The 20,964-nt window shown below is 33.5% G+C and overlaps 1 protein-coding gene across 1 annotated transcript; it reads right to left on the reverse strand.

Moving 5' to 3' along the window:
• Positions 1 to 798: 798 nt before the first annotated feature.
• LOC132639890 (disease susceptibility protein LOV1-like) lies at positions 799 to 1,977 on the reverse strand. The gene is made up of 2 exons (XM_060356274.1): positions 1,094 to 1,977; positions 799 to 973 (listed from the first exon to the last, which is right to left on the reverse strand). The coding sequence occupies exons 1-2, from the start codon at positions 1,975 to 1,977 to the stop codon at positions 799 to 801; spliced, it is 1,059 nt and encodes a 352-aa protein (XP_060212257.1).
• Between the last annotated feature and the right edge of the window lie 18,987 nt (positions 1,978 to 20,964).

Raw genomic sequence — 20,964 nt, forward strand, 5'->3', positions numbered from 1 at the left:
TGGCTCCGTCTCTAACAATACATATCAGAACGTACTGTTGCAAAGCTCAAAACTAAATAGACATTGACATCATCCAGACAATAGCAGCTAGCTAATATGCAAATAAATCCAACCACAAAGTGGAACCTTTCATCTCAGTACAATGATTTAGCTTCTACTGATGTCTCCACTGATCAGAAGGTCACTAGTCCGATGAGCAATTCTGCTGCTCAGAAATCACATCTAGGTGTGGATGCTATACTATGATGAAGTTACAAACGAGAAGGGCGAAGAATGTCAGGAAAATGAAGGAAGTACATCGCAAGAGCTAATGAGAATGAAAGCAAGTGGAGAGAGTCAGAGAACTCAAAAGCGCAAAGTTATATGAAAGAATGACATTGTTGATGCAATTCTTTCTTGAGAAGTATGTCGATGCAATATGTAGCAGAATTGTAATATTTTAAGGTTATTTTTTTTTTTTGGAAACTGAAAAATAAATATTTTAAGGTTATAAATCATCTGTTCTCGATAGCGATCTTCTAAATTTTTCTCCAGAAAAAGAAAAGCATCATTCACAAAGCATAAAATGTAATCTAGATTCTCTATTGCGACTTCATGGTAGCATTTTTTGTGAAGGATAAGTGAGAGGATTGAACTTTTATACATTGCAAATGCTGCTTAAGAATGCGACAAATAATAATATGATGAGCGCCTGAACTTCAGTATACAAGGCAGAAATTACTAAAAAAAGGAAATCATATGAGAATACAGTGGAGAGGTGCAAAAGCATCATAATGAAGAAATCGCTTACCATCATCTTTAGTCTTTCTTCAAGATATGAACTTGGAAATAGTCACATCCAAAATTTTCTTCTGCCTCTAGTTTAATCTTCAGTGGTGAATTCCCAACCGAGACGCTACAGTTGATCACTTTTATCGATCTCAATACGCAATTATCCACAAGGCCAATCGGGATCTCTTCAAGCTTGGGACAACTTTTTATAACTAGCGTTTCAAGCTCAGGAGATGAGTCATCTGAGCAATTCTACTGGGTCATAAAGACATGATGTAGTTTCAAAACTCTGAGTCTATCGAAACATGTATCATTGAGATACCAGATCTTTTCCCCAATAAAGTATATCTCGGATAATTTAAGAGTCTCAAGGTGTCGCAGCTTTGTAATACTTGAAACTATTTCATCTGTTAGAAAAATGTCACTGAGGGACAAAACCCTTAGACGTGAAGGGAACATCTCCAAACTCATCAATGCAGAACCTGAATAATTGGGAACATCTCCAAATTCATCAATGTGGAGCCTGAGTTTTTCAAGATTTAGGAACTTCCCCCAGTATTTCGAAGTCATGTCAACCATGGACATATAGCACATGCCAAGAGTCTTCAAGTTATCTAACACAAGAACCGGAGATTCTTCAAAATTCACTCGCTCATCATCTTCCCATGTAATGGAAAATTTGCTTATATCCACATGCCTCAATTTTTCCATTTTCCAAATAGCAGCTGATATCATTGTAAAAGATGAACGAACCAGCAAGGTCTGTAGATGAAGGAGGTGTGACACCCACTTCAAATCAAATACTTTCACAAAAATTGCAAGGCACCTCAAGTGAGCCAGTGACTGAAATGCAGCAGCCCAAGAATTGTCCGAGTAGATATCCATTAAATGCAACACCAGAATACATCCTAAGTCACTAAGCAAACGGAAAGGGTTCTTACTATTCAATATACTGAATTTCGGATGAACAATGAACTCAAGAGACCCCTGACTTTCTCCAGAAGACTCCCTTTCCTTGGAGTTGATTCTCATAGTGTTTTGTATGTACATGCATAACCTTTTTGAATCTACTGGTTGACGTGGATTATATGGCACTATGAGCTGCAAGAACTTTTCTTCTGTAATTTTTCTCAAGCAAAATTCACGCACTTGGTCAAGAATTATGCAGCATTTCATTTCACAATTAGCTCTTCTTTTAGAAACCATTACTAGGTTCTGCTAACAAGATCATACAAGCAACTCTTTGATGTTTCTTCTAGATCGAACGTGTAAATGTTCTGCACAAACTCCTCAGCTATCCACCACTTCAGCAGATCAGAAACTGGAATTCATAACCCGTAGGAAACAATCCCATGTAGAGAAGGCAAGGCTTTAGATTGTCCTCTAAACGGTCATAACTTGTTTGTATCATCTTCATACTCTCTTCTTCTAAATAGGAACTCATATTGTTTGCAACATCAAGCCACAAATTAGGATCTTGCCTTCCATTTTTGAAATTTTTGCAGCAATGGTGATAATAAAAAAATGCACTCCCTTACATTTTTTTGCAACTAATGGTCCTACACTTCGTAGCTCCAACGGACAGCTCACTCCTTGAAATACTCGCTTTTTCAGTAATTCCCAACTCTCATGATCACTTAGAAGTGGAAGCAAATAAGGATCACTAAGATCCCTGATCTGCTTAGCCAAATCTACATCTCGAGTTGTTACCATTATTCTACTTCCATTCCCTTCCCTTTTTTTTTTTTTTTGGTAGCAGTACTTCCATTTCCTTCCCTTTTTTTCTTTTTGGTAGTAGTGCATCCTTTTCCTTCATTAAGAACAGATAATCGCAAGTCATTGAATGCCCTCTCTTCCCATATGTCATCCAATATGATGAGAAATCTCTTTCCCGTTAGACTCTTGTGCAACATTTAATTATGCTATTATCATCATCTACAGTAACATGCTTATCTCCCATAGATTGTTTTAAAATCTCAAGTAACAACTCTTTCCGATTATATATTTGTGAAATGGTGCACCACATTCGAACATCAAAGTGATGAATAATAGAAGGACTATTGTATATCTTTCTAGCCAAAGCTGTTTTCCCTAGTCCAGCCATTCCGACAATCGAGATAACGTCCAGGTCCATTATCCCTCTTGTCAAATCTTCAATTATAATTTCTGCATCGTCATCAAACCCCACCAGTTCTTCATCAACTGATGGATAACCATGAAGGGTGGAAGGCTCTGCGAGAGCAGGAGTTCTTTCACAGATCTCAATGTCCTCCATATCAATTAGCTCTGGCCTCTTTTACGATTAATCTTGGAAGTAAAATCTACCTATATCATAATTGATAGATCTGTCAACCTCCATAAAAGGAATGAAACAAGAATAAAGCAGTTCAAGAATCAATAACTTAGAGGAGAACACCAATAATATAAATTAAATTAATGTCACAAGTCAAGTCTTATGTATCCACAGGACAGCAAAACAATAAAGGTTCATCAAGATGAATAACCCCATACCACTCCCTCCCACATCCCAATTTATAAGCTGCACCTTAATCTTTCCATTAGGATGCTCCATCTTTTATTTTTCTTAGACTTAATTAGTGCTAACAGTTCTATATCAGAGTGGAAGATTTTTTGTCTTAATATATGCACATATAAATATGTCAAACAATCAATAATTTTGCAAAACATAAAATTTTAAGAAGCCTCTAATCTAATATGAAAATCTCCAAGCTAATTTACTATTTGAATTTTTTATCTTGTCCTTGGATTTCGGTTATTATCTGTTGTGTCTTGTAATTCGTCTGTCATAGAATTTTGTGGTAGTTACTTTATCATTCCTTCTTTCCGGATTGTTTTGTCATGCTTTATTTAATACTAGTCTCTAGAAACGTGAACGCACGTTTATTTCAAAGTACATATTACAAAGTTTGTATCACATACGAAATTTTTTAAATACTGCATATATATTTCCAAACTTTCCTTAGAAAAAAATTAATAACTCGTAATCTGAAGTTTGAAAATTTTGCAATTATAGTGCTACTTTAGCGACATTGTAGGAGCACTTTTTTCAGCAAAAAACAGACAATACTTTAATTTAAAGACAATTACATACTCGAACACATGTAAAAACATGCATATAACTATCAGAACCGAAAACCAAACCAAATCGATTAAATAAATTGATATTTGTTTGGGTTTGATTTGGTTTGATTTAAAATTTTTAAAAACCGATAATATTTGGTTTGGTTTGGTATTATTAAAACAAAACCGAAGGAAAAACCGAACCAAACCTATAAATTTTATATACAAATCTTTATAATTATATATATAGTACAATATTAGTAGTTTTTATAAATAATTTCAAATACTTTGTATACTTCTTCATCCAAATTTTATTTATCTCTAATAGGTTAAAGAACTTACACCTTAATTAAACTATTTTCTTAAAAGAAAGCCATGAATCCAAACCCATTTATTCAAAGAAACAACAATGAAATTTATCTAACATTTTTTATATTTCTTATAAACTTTATTCACATGATTAATACTTATAAGTCCCAAGACATTTTCTCCATAATCCAAGAAAATTATAGCCAGTACAATAGAAGGGTAATAATGAATTATAAGTTGGAAAAAGATGAAAAATTCTTCCCTAATTGAAGGGGAAAAAAAAAGAGAAAATAACAATTAAGTTTCTTAAAAAACCGAAAAATCAAACCAAACCGATGGTTGTTTATTATATTTGGTTTGGTTTGGTTCTAATAATTTTAAAACCGACCAACTTGGTTTGGCTTTGGTTTTAACATATTTATTGAATTAGCCTACATTTAATTAGTTAATGGACTCTTAAATTCTACAGTTATTTTTGTATTAACGAAGAGGTTGGCTACTGAAGAAACGAATTACTAAGTTTTATAGAAATATGAAATGTGAAAAGTTAGAATTGTAAACAAAAATAAGAAAATAAAACGGATGACTCATATTAATTGTATAGTGAATACTTGCTGATGTGGCCATCTTTGATGCAACAACTCTTCGGCTAATTTGAGATAAAACTTCATAAATTGTCTGATGAAGAATTTAGGGGAGGGCAAAATGAGTCAATCAATTTTTAAAGAGTATTTTCATAATCTAAATTGAGACTTAAGGGCTTCCCACTTATAATATAATAAGATGATATGATGATTTTGTCATGACTTCTTTACTTATGTTACTTCTTTTCCCTAATTGCTTTGACTTGCTTTTCCTGAGCCGAAAGTCTATCTGAAACAACCTCTCTACCTACCATGGTAGGAGTAAAGTCTGCGTACACTCTATCTTCTGGCCTTTCCAGACACCACTTGTCGGGATTACACTGGGTATATTGTTTTTTTTTTTAAATGTAAAATATATACAGTTGAATATTTCCGGAAAGGAACACTACTTTCCTCAAATGAGTATGTGAAACTAGTTAATTTACCCGCGCTTCGCGTGGTCGTAAAATTAACACTTGATTTTATATTTGTATTTTTCTTTTCTGTTTCCTTCCTTATTTCCTACCTGTTCATTTTTTCAGATAAATTATAAAATAATAAAGGTATGTAATCAATGAGATTCCAGACATTCTAATTTCAAGATTCATTACCGCAATACAAATTAACAATCACATATATTAAATAATATTTGCTTATAGATCAAATGTTCTCTGAAGTTAGATTCAATCAAAGCATCTTCCTTAATTGTAAATCCTCATAATAAAAATTATAAGTAAAATAATTTACCCTTTTTATCGTAAAATCTAGACATAATTTCAAATCTAATAACCATAATATTTATTTTGTTTCATACGAATGAATATTCAACGAACAAAGCGAGCATACTATGTGATTATGAATTTACAAACTGTACCGCTCCATATTCACTAATTTTCAAAAAAGTAAGATGAAACAAACCTTTTGCAAGTCTCCGACCCAAATAAAAACTATTGTACACTATATCAAGGTAATTTTTATTTTTTATCTTTCGAATAACCAAAGTATTGTTTGCAAGGTTTTCACCTTCAAGTTCTTGTGTTAAAGGCCTTCCTTTTTATCGGTCAAAATTGACTTTTTATATTTTAATTTTTTCCTTTTGCGTTCCGCTCCTATTTCAGTTTTCAAAGAATATATGTTTGTTTTAACAACAGAAATTAAGAGAGTTAAAGAAATAATTTTTTAACTTTTTTGACATTATATCTTTAACATAATTTAACTAAGAGAGATAAGTGAGTAACTTTTTGAATTTTTTTAACATTGAATATAAACAGCAAAAAGGCCAAAAAAAAGATATGATTAAGTGAAATGAAATTATTGCTTTGCGAAATTTAGTCGACATAGAAAAAGAAGAAGAACAATGAGAAATATTAAATTTGCATTCTCATCTTCTTTTAACATCTACATTGTAAAATCCCTTATTGATCTAAAACTTCTCCAAATACACATAAATAACAAAAACTAAATATATAAGGTAAAGATACATATAAAAAATAAATTAGAAAAACAAATTCAAATAGAAGAATTGTGTTGATCTAACTAATTGTAACAGAATATTTTCCCTGATCATTCTCATTCCTTGAAAATGTTAATATACAGCATTTACAACATAAATGTAGGCTATAAATTAGGAACTAATTTGACTAATATATGCTAACATAAAATAGAAGATTACTAAATATATTTGACTAAATATTTACATAATCTAACACACCCCCGCAGTCGAAGCGGGAGGTTTACGAACGGTTAGACTATCCCGAAAATCATCAAATAGTACGCGTGGAAGACCTTTGGTGAAGATGTCGGCAATATGATAACGGGACGGAACACATAGGACACGAACCTCTCCACGTCTAACCTTTTCACGAACAAAGTGAATGTCCATTTCAATATGCTTGGTACGTTGATGTTGTACCAGATTTCCAGACAAATAAATGGCACTCACATTGTCACAATAGACCAAAGTTGCTTTACGAATAGGACAATTGAGTTCAAGCAACAGATTACGAATCCAACAAGCTTCGGAGACAACATTAGCAACCCCTCTGTACTTAGCTTCAGCACTAGATTTAGATAGAGTAGGTTGGCGCTTGGAAGACCAAGAAATCAAGTTATCCCCAAAATATACACAATAACCCGATGTGGAGCGTCGAGTGTCAGGACATCCTCCCCAATCAGCATCTGTATATGATAGTAGTAACTGTAGAGAGGTTTTGTATAAGTGTGTACCAAAGTCAATTGTACCTCGAATGTATCGCAAAATGCGTTTTAATGCTTCCATATGCTCGACTTTGGGATCATGCATAAACAAGCAAACTTGTTGGACCGCATATGATATGTCTGGCCGAGTAAATGTCAAGTATTGCAAAGCACCTGCCAGACAACGATACTTCGTAGGATCTTCATGCAGGGTGCTCGAAGTAGCGTTGAGTTTTCCTTTGGTATCAACTGGAGTGCGGCAAGGCTTACATTGTGACATGCCTGCCCCGTCAAGAATATCCTCTGCATAAGAACTCTGAGACATGAATAGGCTATTTTTGTCCCGGGAGACGGCAATCCCCAAAAAATAGCTCAGCGGACCCAAGTCTTTCATTGCAAATTCCGTAGCTAACTTGGACATAATACCTAGTCTGAGAGAGTCTGAAGATGCAGTTAGAATAATATCATCCACATATAACAAAATGTAAGCAGTATCCTTTCCACGACAATAAGTGAAGAGAGAGTTGTCAGATGTACTATGCGAGAAACCAATGGTTGCCACATATTCAGCAAAACGCTGATACCATGCCCGCGGTGCCTGTTTCAAGCCATAAAGAGACTTACGCAAGAGACAAACATGATCAGGACGAGCCGGATCCCGGAATCCCAGAGGCTGATACATATAGACGGTCTCATTCAAATTGACATGTAAGAAAGCATTCTTTACATCAAGTTGGTGAACGGGCCAAGAGTGAGATAGAGCAATGGTAAGAACCACACGGATAGTTGCCGGCTTGACCATCGGACTGAAAGTCTCGTCACAATCAACACCTTCCCGTTGAGACCTGCCATCACCTACAAGATGGGCTTTATGCCTCTCAAAAGAACCATCAGATTTCCTTTTATGCCGAAAAATCCATAAAGACCGAATAATATTAGCATTTGAAGGACGAGGGACCAACTCCCAAGTCTTACTATCAATAAGAGCATTATATTCATCTTGCATAGCATTTTTCCAATTCGGGTCATTAAGCTCACCAACTGGATTTCGAAGAATAGGGGAGATGGAATTGTTGGTGACACTTAAGGCTTGATTATGGTATTTCAAGTTCGGCTTAAATATCCCATGTTGACTACGTGTAGTCATGCGAGGAGTGGTTGAGGGGCTGGCAGGGATGGGACTACTGCCGTGGTGGGGGGCTGGCAGCGAGGGTGACGGAGGGGCTGGCAGTGGCGGGACTGCTGGCTGGACCGCTGAAGGATTGGGAAGGAGCTGGTGGGCAGCGGCTGGACAGGCGACGAGGGAGGAGGGGAGATGGGTGAGCTTGGGTGTTGGGTTGCAGGAGGCGGAGCAGCGGCCTGGTCATGCAACAAATGTATTCTCAATGGGGAATTATGATCACCCAAAAACTCATATGAGGCAGAAGATGGACTATTTATTTGTAAAAATGGAAAAGGAGTTTTCATCAAACCACACATGCCGAGCTATGATTATTTTTCGGCTCGATAAATCATAACATTTGTACCCCCGATGATTAGAAGGATACCCCAGGAAAACACATGGAGTGAACCTAGATTGTAGCTTATGAATTTGTGTGGACGGAAAAAAAGGAAAGCATAGACAACCAAAGACTCGGAGATGAGAATATGATGGATTCTTTTGATAAAGAATATAAGTGGGCGTCTTATATGCTAAGATTTTAGAAGGGATAATATTGTGTAGGTACGTTGCCATGGCCAAGGCGTGATGCCAATAGGAGGGGGCATAGATGCATGGGCAAAGAGTGTACGAACAATATTATTTATGGATTTAATTTTCCGTTCCGCCTTACCATTTTGAGGTGAAGTGTGTGGGCAAGAAAACCGGAAAAGCTCCCGTTTTGTTCACAAAATTTATGAAAAGGACCATTATCAAATTCACGCCCGTTGTCACATTGAAAAGTTTTGATTTCTTTTTCAAACTGAGTGCGAATGAAAATCCGGAAAGACAAGAAACAATCATAAACTTGGGACTTTATTTTAATGGGAAAAGTCCAAAGAAAATTAGTATAATTGTCAAGAAATAAAACATAATATCTGTGACCAGAAGAGCTAAGAATAGGTGAAGTCCATAAATCACTGTGAACAATGTCAAAGGGCATAGTAGTAGTTGAAAGAGAGTCATAAAAAGGCATTTTAATTAATTTCCCCAAAGGGAAAGAATGACAAACATTGTTTCGAGCCTTATTACATTCAATCAAATTACTACTACGTAAAGAACTAAGAATTACATCCCCGGGATGACCTAAGCGGGAGTGCCAAATATGAGGAGAGATGACGGTAAAAGCAGATGGTGCGGAAGGCGAGATGGCTCGATAATTTTTTAAGAATGGATAAAGATCACCCGAACTCTCACATCTCATGAGTTTTCTCCCCGTCCGTAAATCCTTCACTGAAAAACCAAAAGGATCAAAATCAACAGAAACCATATTATCGATAGTAAATTTACGAACGGAAATAAGGTTTTTGATGAGTTTGGGTGCATGTAAAACATTTTTCAGGTTTAAGGAGGGATTTACTTGAAGGGATGTATGACCATAACCACGAATCGGAATCATGTTACCATTACCAACAACAATGCCATTATTTTTGCTCAATTGATAGTAAGACGAGAGAGTACCTTGGGAGTTGGTCATGTGAGATGTGGCTCCGGTGTCCATGTACCAATTGTTGTCATCGGGCGGATTCAAAAACATTGTGTGCATAGCTTGATCAATGTCCGTGGGCGCATACCCACCATGTGATAACGGGGCTGCCGAGTAGAACGACTGTGGAGGACGAGCACCGAGAACTCCCTGCTGCGGCGGGGCTGGGCGTGGCTGCTGCCACCCTGTGGTGGGGTACGGGCACGGTGGGGTGGCCCACGGCTGTGGCCCCCAAGCAGCCCACGGTGGAAAATACCACGACGGGGCAGTGGCCCGCTGTTGCTGCGACGTGGTGGGCTGGTTGGGCTGGGCATTGTTCCGGCTTCCCCCGCCGCTGCTTTGCCCATTTCCGAGGCCACCGTGGTTGTTGTTGTTGTTGCCGCAGCTGCGACCGCGGTTGTTCCGCTTTCCACGATTGTGAGAATTCCCTCGATTGTTGAAGGTATTTTCAGAATTATTGGGCTGCCCATTACCAGAGAAATTATGAGGACTAATATTGTGGGAAACGAAAGCAGCATTCGACCCGGAGTCGTGAATGGCGTCCTCGCCATGGCTGTCTTCCTCAAGTTCGAGCATCGACCGGACAACGTCAAAAGATGGGAGAGGAGTATGGTGCTGCACCGTCGTTCGAAAGGTTTTATATTCTTCCGATAACCCTCGCAGAAGACGAAGCACAAGTCGTTCGTCGGAAACTTTGTGTCCGACGTTGGCGAGATTGTCTACAAGAACTTTCAGCCTGGTGCAGTATGCCTTCACATTCGGAAAATCCACCAATTTGGTGTTAGTGAATTTTGCATCAAGAGCAAGAGCCCTAGCCTATTTGTTGTCCTGAAAGAGATGAACAAGGCGATTCCAAGCCTCGGCTGCAGTGTCCTCTTGATGAATTATCGTGTTGAGAAGATCATTCGATATCGTACCATATATCCATTGTCGAACAATGTCATCTAGCCGTTAACATATAGCCTTAGTAGCAATTTTCTCGGCTGCGGTTGTCAGGGGTGGGACGGTGGGGGAGGCTGGAGGTAGTATGTGGTCGGTCACCAAGTTTGCTCGGCAATGGAGCTTGAAGAGGGTAGCCCAGTTATTGTATTGGCTTCCTTCATAGTCAAGAACAATAGGAATGCATGATTTGATATTGGTGACTGTAGTCGCAGGATGCAACTTGGACGCGTCAGCCATGGAGAAGAGGAGGAGGAAGGACCGAAGAGGAGGAAAACGAAAAGGGGGTCGGCAGCTAGGGTTAGGATGCTAGGGTTTTTAGGAGAGACCTAGTCTGATATCATATAAGAGAATATTTTCCCTGATCATTCTCATTCCTTGAATAGGTTAATATACAGCATTTACAACATAAATGTAGGCTACAAATTAGGAACTAATTTGACTAATATATGCTAACCTAAAATAGAAAATTACTAAATATATTTGACTAAATATTTACATAATCTAACACTAATAAAAGGTAGAAGGAAATAATAGAGCATTCCAGCATAACTCTTTGTCATGCTCTTTACTTCCACACGTCCCCTCCCCTGGAAAAGAACAAAACACATAAACACATTAGATACGAAAGATTTAAAGACAGAAAAGATAAGATGTAGCTAGATTCAGAAAAAAACCAACATAACATTTTTGCAAAAAAGGAAGTACACCGAAAGCAATCAAAAAAGACACATAGCTTAGAGTAAAAAAGATGATTAAGCAGACTTACTAATATACTATCTTTGAAAATATTTGTCTACGCATTCCAATTCAAATATTTCCAGCATCTTGCAAATTATAAATAGTTACTTGCAAAGATATGAAAAGACATAGATATTACTATCCATTATGTAGTCTAGTTAATTAGAGAAGTGGGACAAACCGTTTAGGAATAAGAAGACAATGAATGTGTTATTAAGGGAATGAAATAACTTCTCAGCTTTTTAACGTGGCATATTCAACAAAGTTAAGAGAATTTAAAAAGTGACTTAAGTTTTTTTAACATTGAACAAAAATGATAAAAATAGGAAAAAGGTCAAACACAAGAGAAAAAAGATAAATGTGTTCTTGGACAAAGAGAAGTGTCACATCACTCTTCTTTTGCCTAACTTTTTAATATATATATATTAAAAAGTTAGTTGTTAAATTGTCACACCAGTTTGATCTAAATTTGGCCACACTTATGTAAAAACCACCATAACCTCTATTGTACAATTTTAAATTAAGATAAACTTTGAGAAGAAAAGATAGAAATGACATTAAGTAAACATAAATTATTATTATATATATATATATATACACACAATAAGGTCTTTTTGCCACATTATTTTGGCCACAATGGCCCAAATGGGATAAATTCATATGACTATTTAGGTCAAATTTAATAATTTATGCTTGCTTAATGTCATTTCTATCTTTTCTTCTCAAAGTTTATCTTAATTTAAAATTGTATAATAGAGGTTATTGTGATTTTTACATAAGTGTGGCCAAATTTTGATCAAATTGATGTAGCAATTTACGTTATTAATGATCAAAGTAATGAGAAAGGAAAAGTGAGTATTAAAAAGGAGACAATAAGTTAATACTCATGAGGAGTGGAGAAAGGACGTGCGTATAAATGAAATTAAGGATACTCTTAATAATAAGGAATGAATAAATAAGGTGTATTTAATTTTGTTTTCCAGATTTTCTAGACATCATATAAGGGACAATGTCAAAAATTTGAGAAAAAAGATAAATACCAATGGAGGTCATAGAGAGGTGTCACATCACCTTGTCTATGCCTAGCTTTATATTATATATAGACCAGTGAAATAGCCCGCGCTTTGCGCGGTCTTTATAAATTTAGTTGATATCGAAAAGCTAAAAGTTTATAACAAAATTTACAAAATAGATATAAAATATACATAAGCAAAATATATAAATTAAATGATCAAATGTATAAGAAAAAATACATATAAAAAGGAATAAAAGTGTCTCATAATTCTAGAGGAACAATCTTTTCATAGGAAAGAGAAGCTAAGCTTGGGGAAAAAAAAATATGTAACATGAGTCTTCTAGCTTGCCTTACTATTTATATTTTGTTCACAAATAATTTATTATTAAAATTAATAACCACTATTTAGTTAATGTATCTAGAGGTAATTTTTATTCATAATAATAGATACATTTGGTCTCAAAAGAAATAGAGAATTTTAGTCCAAGAGAAAAAGACAAGTTTAAAATAAAAAGTAGCAAGTAGAGGAAGATCTAAATCAGAAAAAAATAATCACTCGTCATTGTTAAATAAAAACATAAAAAACTAATACCTTCATAGAAATCCCACATGCAATAAGGAAAAATTGAAAGTCCATAAATTGATATAACAACATAATGAAAATTATGTTCGGGGAAATAAGAAACAATTTAAAATTGAAAGTTCAAAAAATAATATAACGAATGAAAATAATGTTCAAGGAAATAAGAAATAATAGAATTCATCATCATATTTTTTTTATATTACGTAAGATCAAAATACACTAATATAAAAAGATGTAGATTAAGTGATCACTATAATAATCTGCATTTGTATTTTTTTCTATAGTAAAATCACTCGATATCCGATATCCGATATCCGTTCACCGGGCTAATTTGTATTTCTGTGAATGTATTGTGGAAGACTCTTCAATGAAGGAGATGGAATTTATATATTCCGTACCCACCCGATTCCTTAATCGTAATAATCTACATCGATTGCCAAATATTAAGAAAAGAGTATACCGCTCCAAATTCTTCAACTTTACAGAGAAAAGAAAAAAAAAAGTACAAAACTTTCTAGTTTCTACATTTTCCCACAAAGCTATGAGCCACACTTTTTACATTCAAAAAATTCTTAGCCCGTTGAAAGCATACAATATATTACATGAGGCATAGCGTTCATAAGGCTACAAAAAATGCAGTATGTCAACAATTTAAGTTTTACTTAAACACAAGATATATCCGTATATATGCTCATGATTACTGAATTCCTTGAGCCAAAAGAATCAATTAATAATAATTATTATTTTTTTAAAAAAGTTACAAATGTACAAATCAGAATGACTCCCCTTTCACATCCAATTTCCCTTGAAGTTGAATTAGCATTAGTCAAATATCATCCTAAAAGAAACATTGTTCCCGTTGAAAAGCACCATCAATATAGAATATATTCTCCGCGTACATCTCTACCTTATCCTCCGTCGTAGAATCAATACTATCTATAATATTGAGAGGGAAAAAAGCTGTAGAGATCAATGATTTAATACTGTCAACTCATGTTTTTTTTCTTTTTTCAAGACAACAAATTTAACAATGATCTTTATTTTTTTTGAGAATCCGCAAAGAGATTGGAGAGAGCTCCAAAGTTATTTTTCTTGCTTGCATAGTTTATTATAGGGAACTGACTTACACATATAGAAGGACAGATTAAAATTGAAAAGGACAAAGAAAACAAATCATAACTAACAAATTCATTAATTACAAAGATGAAGATATTAGTGAGGAGAAAATTTTGATACCTGGATCCATGGATTTATGTGGGATTTCTCGTTTGAAAGAAGCCGATGAACGCATCCTTCAGAAATTTACATACTATCTAATGAATAGTAATTATGGACACTCTTTGATTTATTGAGGAAAAAAAAAAAAGGAAAACAAAAAGCATGTGTTTCCTAGTCTTCTGAAACGGTGGATGCATAATGTAACATTTATTTTGCGACTTTATTACTGAGACGTGGGCTTTTAGTTCCACATTTAATTAGTGAGGCTTTTTTAAGCCATTTAATTAATAGAAAAAAATCAAAAAAAGAAAAAAAAGATAAATTTAAATCATGGCCATAGAGAGATGCCACATAGGATCGTCTATGTCTGGCTTTATAATTATATTATATATAGATTAGTTACAGTTACCATCTTCCTCTTCTTGTTATTTTCCTAGAAAAAAAAAATCCAAGAGTAAATTTGCCAGATGTAGTTAAAAGTTCAATGGTCACCTGCAATGGAAATGTAGTTAAATTTACTCAATTCCAAGAGTAAATTTGCCAGATTTGTAAGGATTATGCACTTCTAGTTGAGAAATAAAAAATAAGAACTTTTTATTGGGAGAAACTTCTTGTAAAGAAAAAGAAAATCCTGATCACAATTCACAGTATAGACTATATGGTAAAACAAGACATAAAAATCTGACAAATAATCAAATGAGAAATAGCAAAAGTAATAGGAAAAAATAGAAAACTAAAAAGGGAATCACACCTTAGAGTCGAAAAAGAGAGATTAATAATTGCTCCAAGGTTCAGTAACTCTATGGTTGATCAGTCTTAGAGAATATTATGAAAAGAAAGAAGTTTTGTGGACTTCAATCATTAAGAATGAGACTGTTTTCATAACTAGTGGTAGCAGAAAATGGTCCAAAAAATGTTGACTTGTTGACTAGGTGGATTTTTTTTTTACACGTGGCACTCTTTTATTGAACCCGCTAAAGGATAATATTTTTTTGTCCTAATTTATGTGATATTTTTCTTTTATTTTGTTCCAAAAAAATATAATTTTATAATTAGAAATAATTTAACTTAAAATTTTTCTTTTTACCATTAATGAGTTGATTTACAGTCACACAAATATATATAGCTTGTTTTAGAATTTAGATTATAAGTTTCAAAAGTATCTATTTCTTTCTTAAACTTTGTACCTAGTCAAGTTATATCATATAAATTGAGATGAAAGAAGTATTACTTAGATCCAACCCACTAATTTCAACCCCCAAATTCTTAACGCAGATTTTCATGAAGAAAAAGAAGCAATATACTATCTTACTTTAAACTTTAGTAAATGGATTTGTTCTTTTACATACGCAAGAAAAGAAAGAAATTGAGTTCTATTTCTTTTACGGTTTCCTTAACCATTAATTTACTCGTTCTTAATGGTTAAATATTATTGTTTTATTGTTCGGAGGCTGATGCCAATTCTGATACAGGTAGATTTTACTTCCAACAATTATAAAAGAGGCCACAGCTAAGCCTTCCACCCAACATAGTTGTTACTTGAGTTGCTAAAACAACCTGATAATGGAAAATGGAAGTAGAACTATGATAACAATTAGGGGTGTCTTCAGTATGGAGGAAAATATTTTTAATTTTTTCAAGTTCGGTCGGTCTAGCATTTTTTCTAGAAAAACGAGTTTCTTAACAATACGAAAAATAACTTCACTAGTAGAAGTATGAAAAACAAATTATTTAATTCTTTTTATTTCGATAAGACGTTTGTTAGCTTCTTCATTGGTAACATCATACAATTATCCAGAAATTGGTAAAAAGAAAAAAAACAATTGAATTTAGGATGTACACTAAAAGATTGGGCATGGATCATTTTATATTGGGTCGACCTATTCGGGCTGTCTATATTGGGCCTTTAAGAGCAGAAAGAGCAAAAAGCTAAAATTTACTTGGCATAGCTTATATTATTTATTACCTATTTATGGAACATAACTAAACTTTACAATAATTATATTTAGTAGCTAAAATATAATATATTTACTTCCTATAGCTATCACTTTTTTACCACTAATCTGATAACTTCCCACACCCCTAAATTTAAGCAAAAAAAAAATCCCTCTCTCCTATCCCCCTAAGGACACGCCATTATGCCCAATATCCCTTAATTTCCTCCAAATTCAAATCAGTTTTACAATAGTTCAACTTCCTTGTTTATCTCTAATTAACTACTCATTAATTTCACTCATAATTCAAATCTAATTCCCAAAAAAGGTAAGATTCTATACTGATTTTTACGTTTCACCGTGTATTTAACCTATATTTTCGTTTTTTTTTTCGTTTGACTCAGCAACGTAACTCTAAATAATTAATTATCACTGTTTGTTCTTGGTTGTTTTTCATATATATTTTGGCTATATTTTAATTGTATTTTGATTATTATGTTCAATATTACTTATTCTGGTTTCTGTTGACTATATTTCAGATATATTTTTCATATATTTTGACTATATTTAGAAAAATTTCAGAAAAAAAATAAGTTGCAGTGAAAACGTTGTTACCTCAATTATGACAATATTTTAATTGTATTTTGATTATTATGTTCAATATTACTTATTTTGGTTTCTGTTGACTATATTTCAGATATATTTTTCATATATTTTGACTATGTTTTTCAAAATTTCAGAAAAATAAAAAAAATAAAAAAGTTGCAATGAAAATGTTGTTACCTCAATTATGAACTCAACTTGAATTCGATATTTCAACAAATGAATTCAAATATATATTCGTCGTTTAAAATGAGCTCTGTTCACTGGTTTGATATTGTTATTTTTCAAAGTTTTTTGATGAACTAGTTTTTGAACTTTTTTTTTTTTTGGTTAAAAATATGAATGTACTTTTTGAATTCAATTTTTTTTTTTGAATTTGTTAGCTGTTTGAATGAGATATGAGATCAGATATGGAATGGGAGGATATTTGCGTGAATCACGGAACATTAAAAACTGATTTTAATTTAAATTGGAATAGATTTTGTTTTCATAAATATAGCACTTTCAGTTTTCTCAGCGTGTGTATTTCCGTTGTATTTATCTTATATTTAAGTCGACGCGTCTACTAGCTAAATATAGGTCCTCCAGCTACGAATTGTAAATGTAGAACAAGTAGTTATAGGTTGCTAGAAGAGGCTAAAAGGTAGTTGTTTGTGAAAAATCTACAAAAGCAAAAGGGGAACTTACAAAAATACTAGTAAATATACAACTATTTACAATACCTAATTACCTATAACTATTTTTTAATTTACAAAATCTACAAAACATACCCTATAAATGATAAAAGGAAAAAAATCTTTAGATATGGTTAATTTAGTATAAATATAGTAACAAATTTATACAGGTTATATTTTTCCTTAATTTTTTCCTACAAATTCTCCTTTCCTACCTATTATTAATAATAGAATTAATAATATGATGAAGGCAATAATATTAAGTATAAGTGACATAAATAATATACATAAATCATTAGATATGTTAAATTTAGTATAAATATGGTAACCAATTTATACAGGTTATATTTTTTCCTTTATTTGGCTCTACAAATTCTCCTTTCCTACCTATCATTAATAATAAAATTAATACAATGATGAAGGAAATAATATTAAGTATAATTGACATAAGTAATATACATAAATCTTTAGATATGGTCAATTTAGTATAAATATGGTAAACAATTTATACAGGTTATATTTTTTCCTGTATTTGTCCCTACAAATTCTATTTTCATACCTACCATTAATAATATAATTAATAATATGATAAAGGCAATAATATTAAGTATACTTGACATAAACAATATATATACTAAACATGTACCTTTAAGTCGTCTTTTGAAGGTTTTTCCACTTTCCTCTTGGACTTAGCCTTCAAACATAGATAGTGTTAATATAGCATATATTAAAAAAAATATACTACATGCTATATTTATGGATGTATGTGCATGAGTGCCTCGATATACTATATACCATATCCAGGTATATTTTCATGTACTTTTCTTATACCATATACCATATCTCCATATACCATATACTATATCATATACCATATACCATATCATGTATATTTTCATGTACTTTTTTATACCATATACCATATATTTTCATGTACTTTTCTTAATATTAATATATTTAAATAAATTTCTTTAAGTCACAAAAAAAATAATTGCATTCATCAAGTGAAAATAAAAAAGGAATAATAAAGAGGAGGAAACGAAAGAAAAAAAATATTTTTAAAACGGTTTGAAAGAAAGAGAAAGTAAAAAAGTGAATATATGCATTAATGGTAGTAACTCTTAAAATTGAATATTGTTGATATTTTAGGAATGTAAGAAGTTGTATTTTTGTAATTAAAAAGTTAAATTTTTGAATTAGTTGTATTTATGTAATTTTTATAAAGTAGTTGTAACATTTTTTATTACCATTTTAAAAAGTTATATTTGTGTGAGTTTTCCAAAGCAAAATGAGTTGTAGTTCAATTGGACTTAAACAAATTTAGACGGGCAATTCGCAGAATTGGCCTTCTTTTGAGTGGTCTTTAATTTTTGTCCTTCGCCTAAAACTTATGGGTTTCTGGTTCAAACTCCCGCTCAGTCAAAAATTTAAAAAAAAATCGCAAGACAGAGTTTGAATTTCGCTCTGTCCCCTCCAGCAGACTTTTAGTTATGCTTAACTAAAAGTCTGGCAGAGGGGGATAGACTTTGCCTTGAGTCACATATTTTATTTTATTTTACTTTTCAAGGCAAACTTTTAGTTATGCCTTACGGAAAGTTCCGCCTTATGGGGCATACTTTTAGTTATGTCTTAACTAACAGTATGCCCCATAAGACATAACTAAAAGTATGCCCCGTAAGGCGGAACTTTTCCTTAAGGCGTAACTAAAAGTTTGCCTGATAAGGCAAAGTCTATGCCTTAAGGAAAAGTTCTGTCTTATGGGGCATACTTTTGGTTATGCCTTAACTAAAAGTCTGCTCCATAAGACATAACTAAACTATACCTTAAGGAAAAGTTCTGCCTTATGTGACAGACTTTTAGTTATGCCGGATTCGGCATAACTTTAGTTTTTCCTTAAGGCGTGTATGCCGGATTCGGCATACACGCCCCCTACCCCTGCCTTGCGAATTTTTTTATTTTATTTTATTTTATGCCTGAGCGGGAGTTCGAACCCAAAACTTCAGGTATTCGCCCACCTTTCCAAGCGAAGGGAAAAAACTTAAAGACCACAAATATGAGGGCCAAAATTTAAAGACCACCCCAAAAGAAGGCCAATCCGCGCAAAAAAATGAATTTAGACTACTCCATTTCCCATTTTTCATGTTCTTCTGTTTGTAATGGGCAATTTGCACGATTGGCCATAATTGGGTGGTCTGTAATTTTTGGCTTTAATTTTTATCTTTTGCTTGATAACCCGAGGTTCTGGGCTTGAACGCCGGCTCAGTTAAAAAAATAAAATCGCAAGACAGAGTTTCTTAGCAAAATTAGGCCTATTCGGGCAAAAGTTAGGCCTTAAGGCAAGGCAAACCTCTGCTTTAAGGCCTAAATTTTGCCCGAATAAGCTTAATTTTGGGAAAATGTTAGGCCTTAAGGCAAAGGTTTCGCGAAAGCCTTGCCTTGCTAAATTTTTGTTTTTTTTTTGTTTTTTTTTTACTGAGCGGGGTTCAAACCCAGAACCTTGGGGTATTTCGGCACTTTTTTAAGCGAAGGACAAAAATTAAAGACAAGCAATTTGAGGGGAAAAAATTAAGGACTAGCGCCTTTGAAGGGAAATCCAGGTAAAAAAATGATTTGTAATTGCACGGTTTTCCCTTCAAATGCACTGGTCTTTAATTTTTTCCCTTCAAATGCACTGGTCTTTAATTTTTTCCCTTCAAATCGGTTGGTCTTTAATTTTTGTCCTTCAACTTATGTTTATAAGGGCATAAGTTCTTTAAGGGTGCTAGCATAACTTATGGACATTATGATGCATAACTTATGCCCCGTATAGGCATAATTTCGATTTTGAAGTACAAAAATAAAAAACCAGCTCATTTGAAGGACAAAATTTAAAGACCAGCACAAAATAGCGACAAAAGTGCAAATGACCCATTTACATTTGTCTAGCCTTGGGCGGAATCCATTTTGAAACCATTCATAAGAGAATGATTTCACACCAGTATAGTAAATGGGACAAATCCATTTTTTGATTTAGCTAATTTTCGAATACAATGGGGAAATAACTCAGATATACAGCTCATGCATCTAATTTGCAGTCGATGCAGCCCGAAGTATCATCGGTGTATAGATAATGTATATTTTCTGTATATCTATGTATAAACCTTACATATACTCTATACATAATGTATAGGCTTTGCATAATCATATAAGCACACGAAACCAACTAAAAATGCAGGGTATAGATAATGTATATGTTCTGTCTAACTCTATATAGATTACTCAACTTCTTTTGTAACTTTTACATCTGCTTGATGCTTTTTTAATGAAATTTTATTGGACATAAACAATAAACTCGAAAAAAAAAAAACAAATAAGAAAAAAATGACCACTTATTTTAATGTAAATTTAATGGGACAAGAAAATTTACTCGGCTAGAAATAGAATTTATTGTCCAAAAATATTATACTTAGAAGGAAAAAGATTAAAAAGAACATAGGAAAGACAACTCCTTTTTATTTATTTTTTCCTTCTATTTTCCACAAAGATTACATATCACACTTGGACGTAAGGAGAGGGGGCTTGGCTGGTACCAGGCTCTAAAAGAGTTTTCTTCG

The sequence above is a fragment of the Lycium barbarum genome, chromosome 5, assembly GCF_019175385.1.
Source record: "Lycium barbarum isolate Lr01 chromosome 5, ASM1917538v2, whole genome shotgun sequence".
In the NCBI taxonomy this organism is placed as follows: domain Eukaryota; kingdom Viridiplantae; phylum Streptophyta; class Magnoliopsida; order Solanales; family Solanaceae; genus Lycium; species Lycium barbarum.

Bases quoted from the DNA above. Each gene is read 5' to 3' on its own strand.
- LOC132639890 (XM_060356274.1), bottom strand. From the start codon at position 1,977: ATGGTTTCTAAAAGAAGAGCTAATTGTGAAATGAAATGCTGCATAATT. The intron at 974-1,093 runs GTATCTCAATGA...AGTTATAAAAAG, and splicing joins TTTATTGGGGAAAAGATCTG to TTGTCCCAAGCTTGAAGAGA.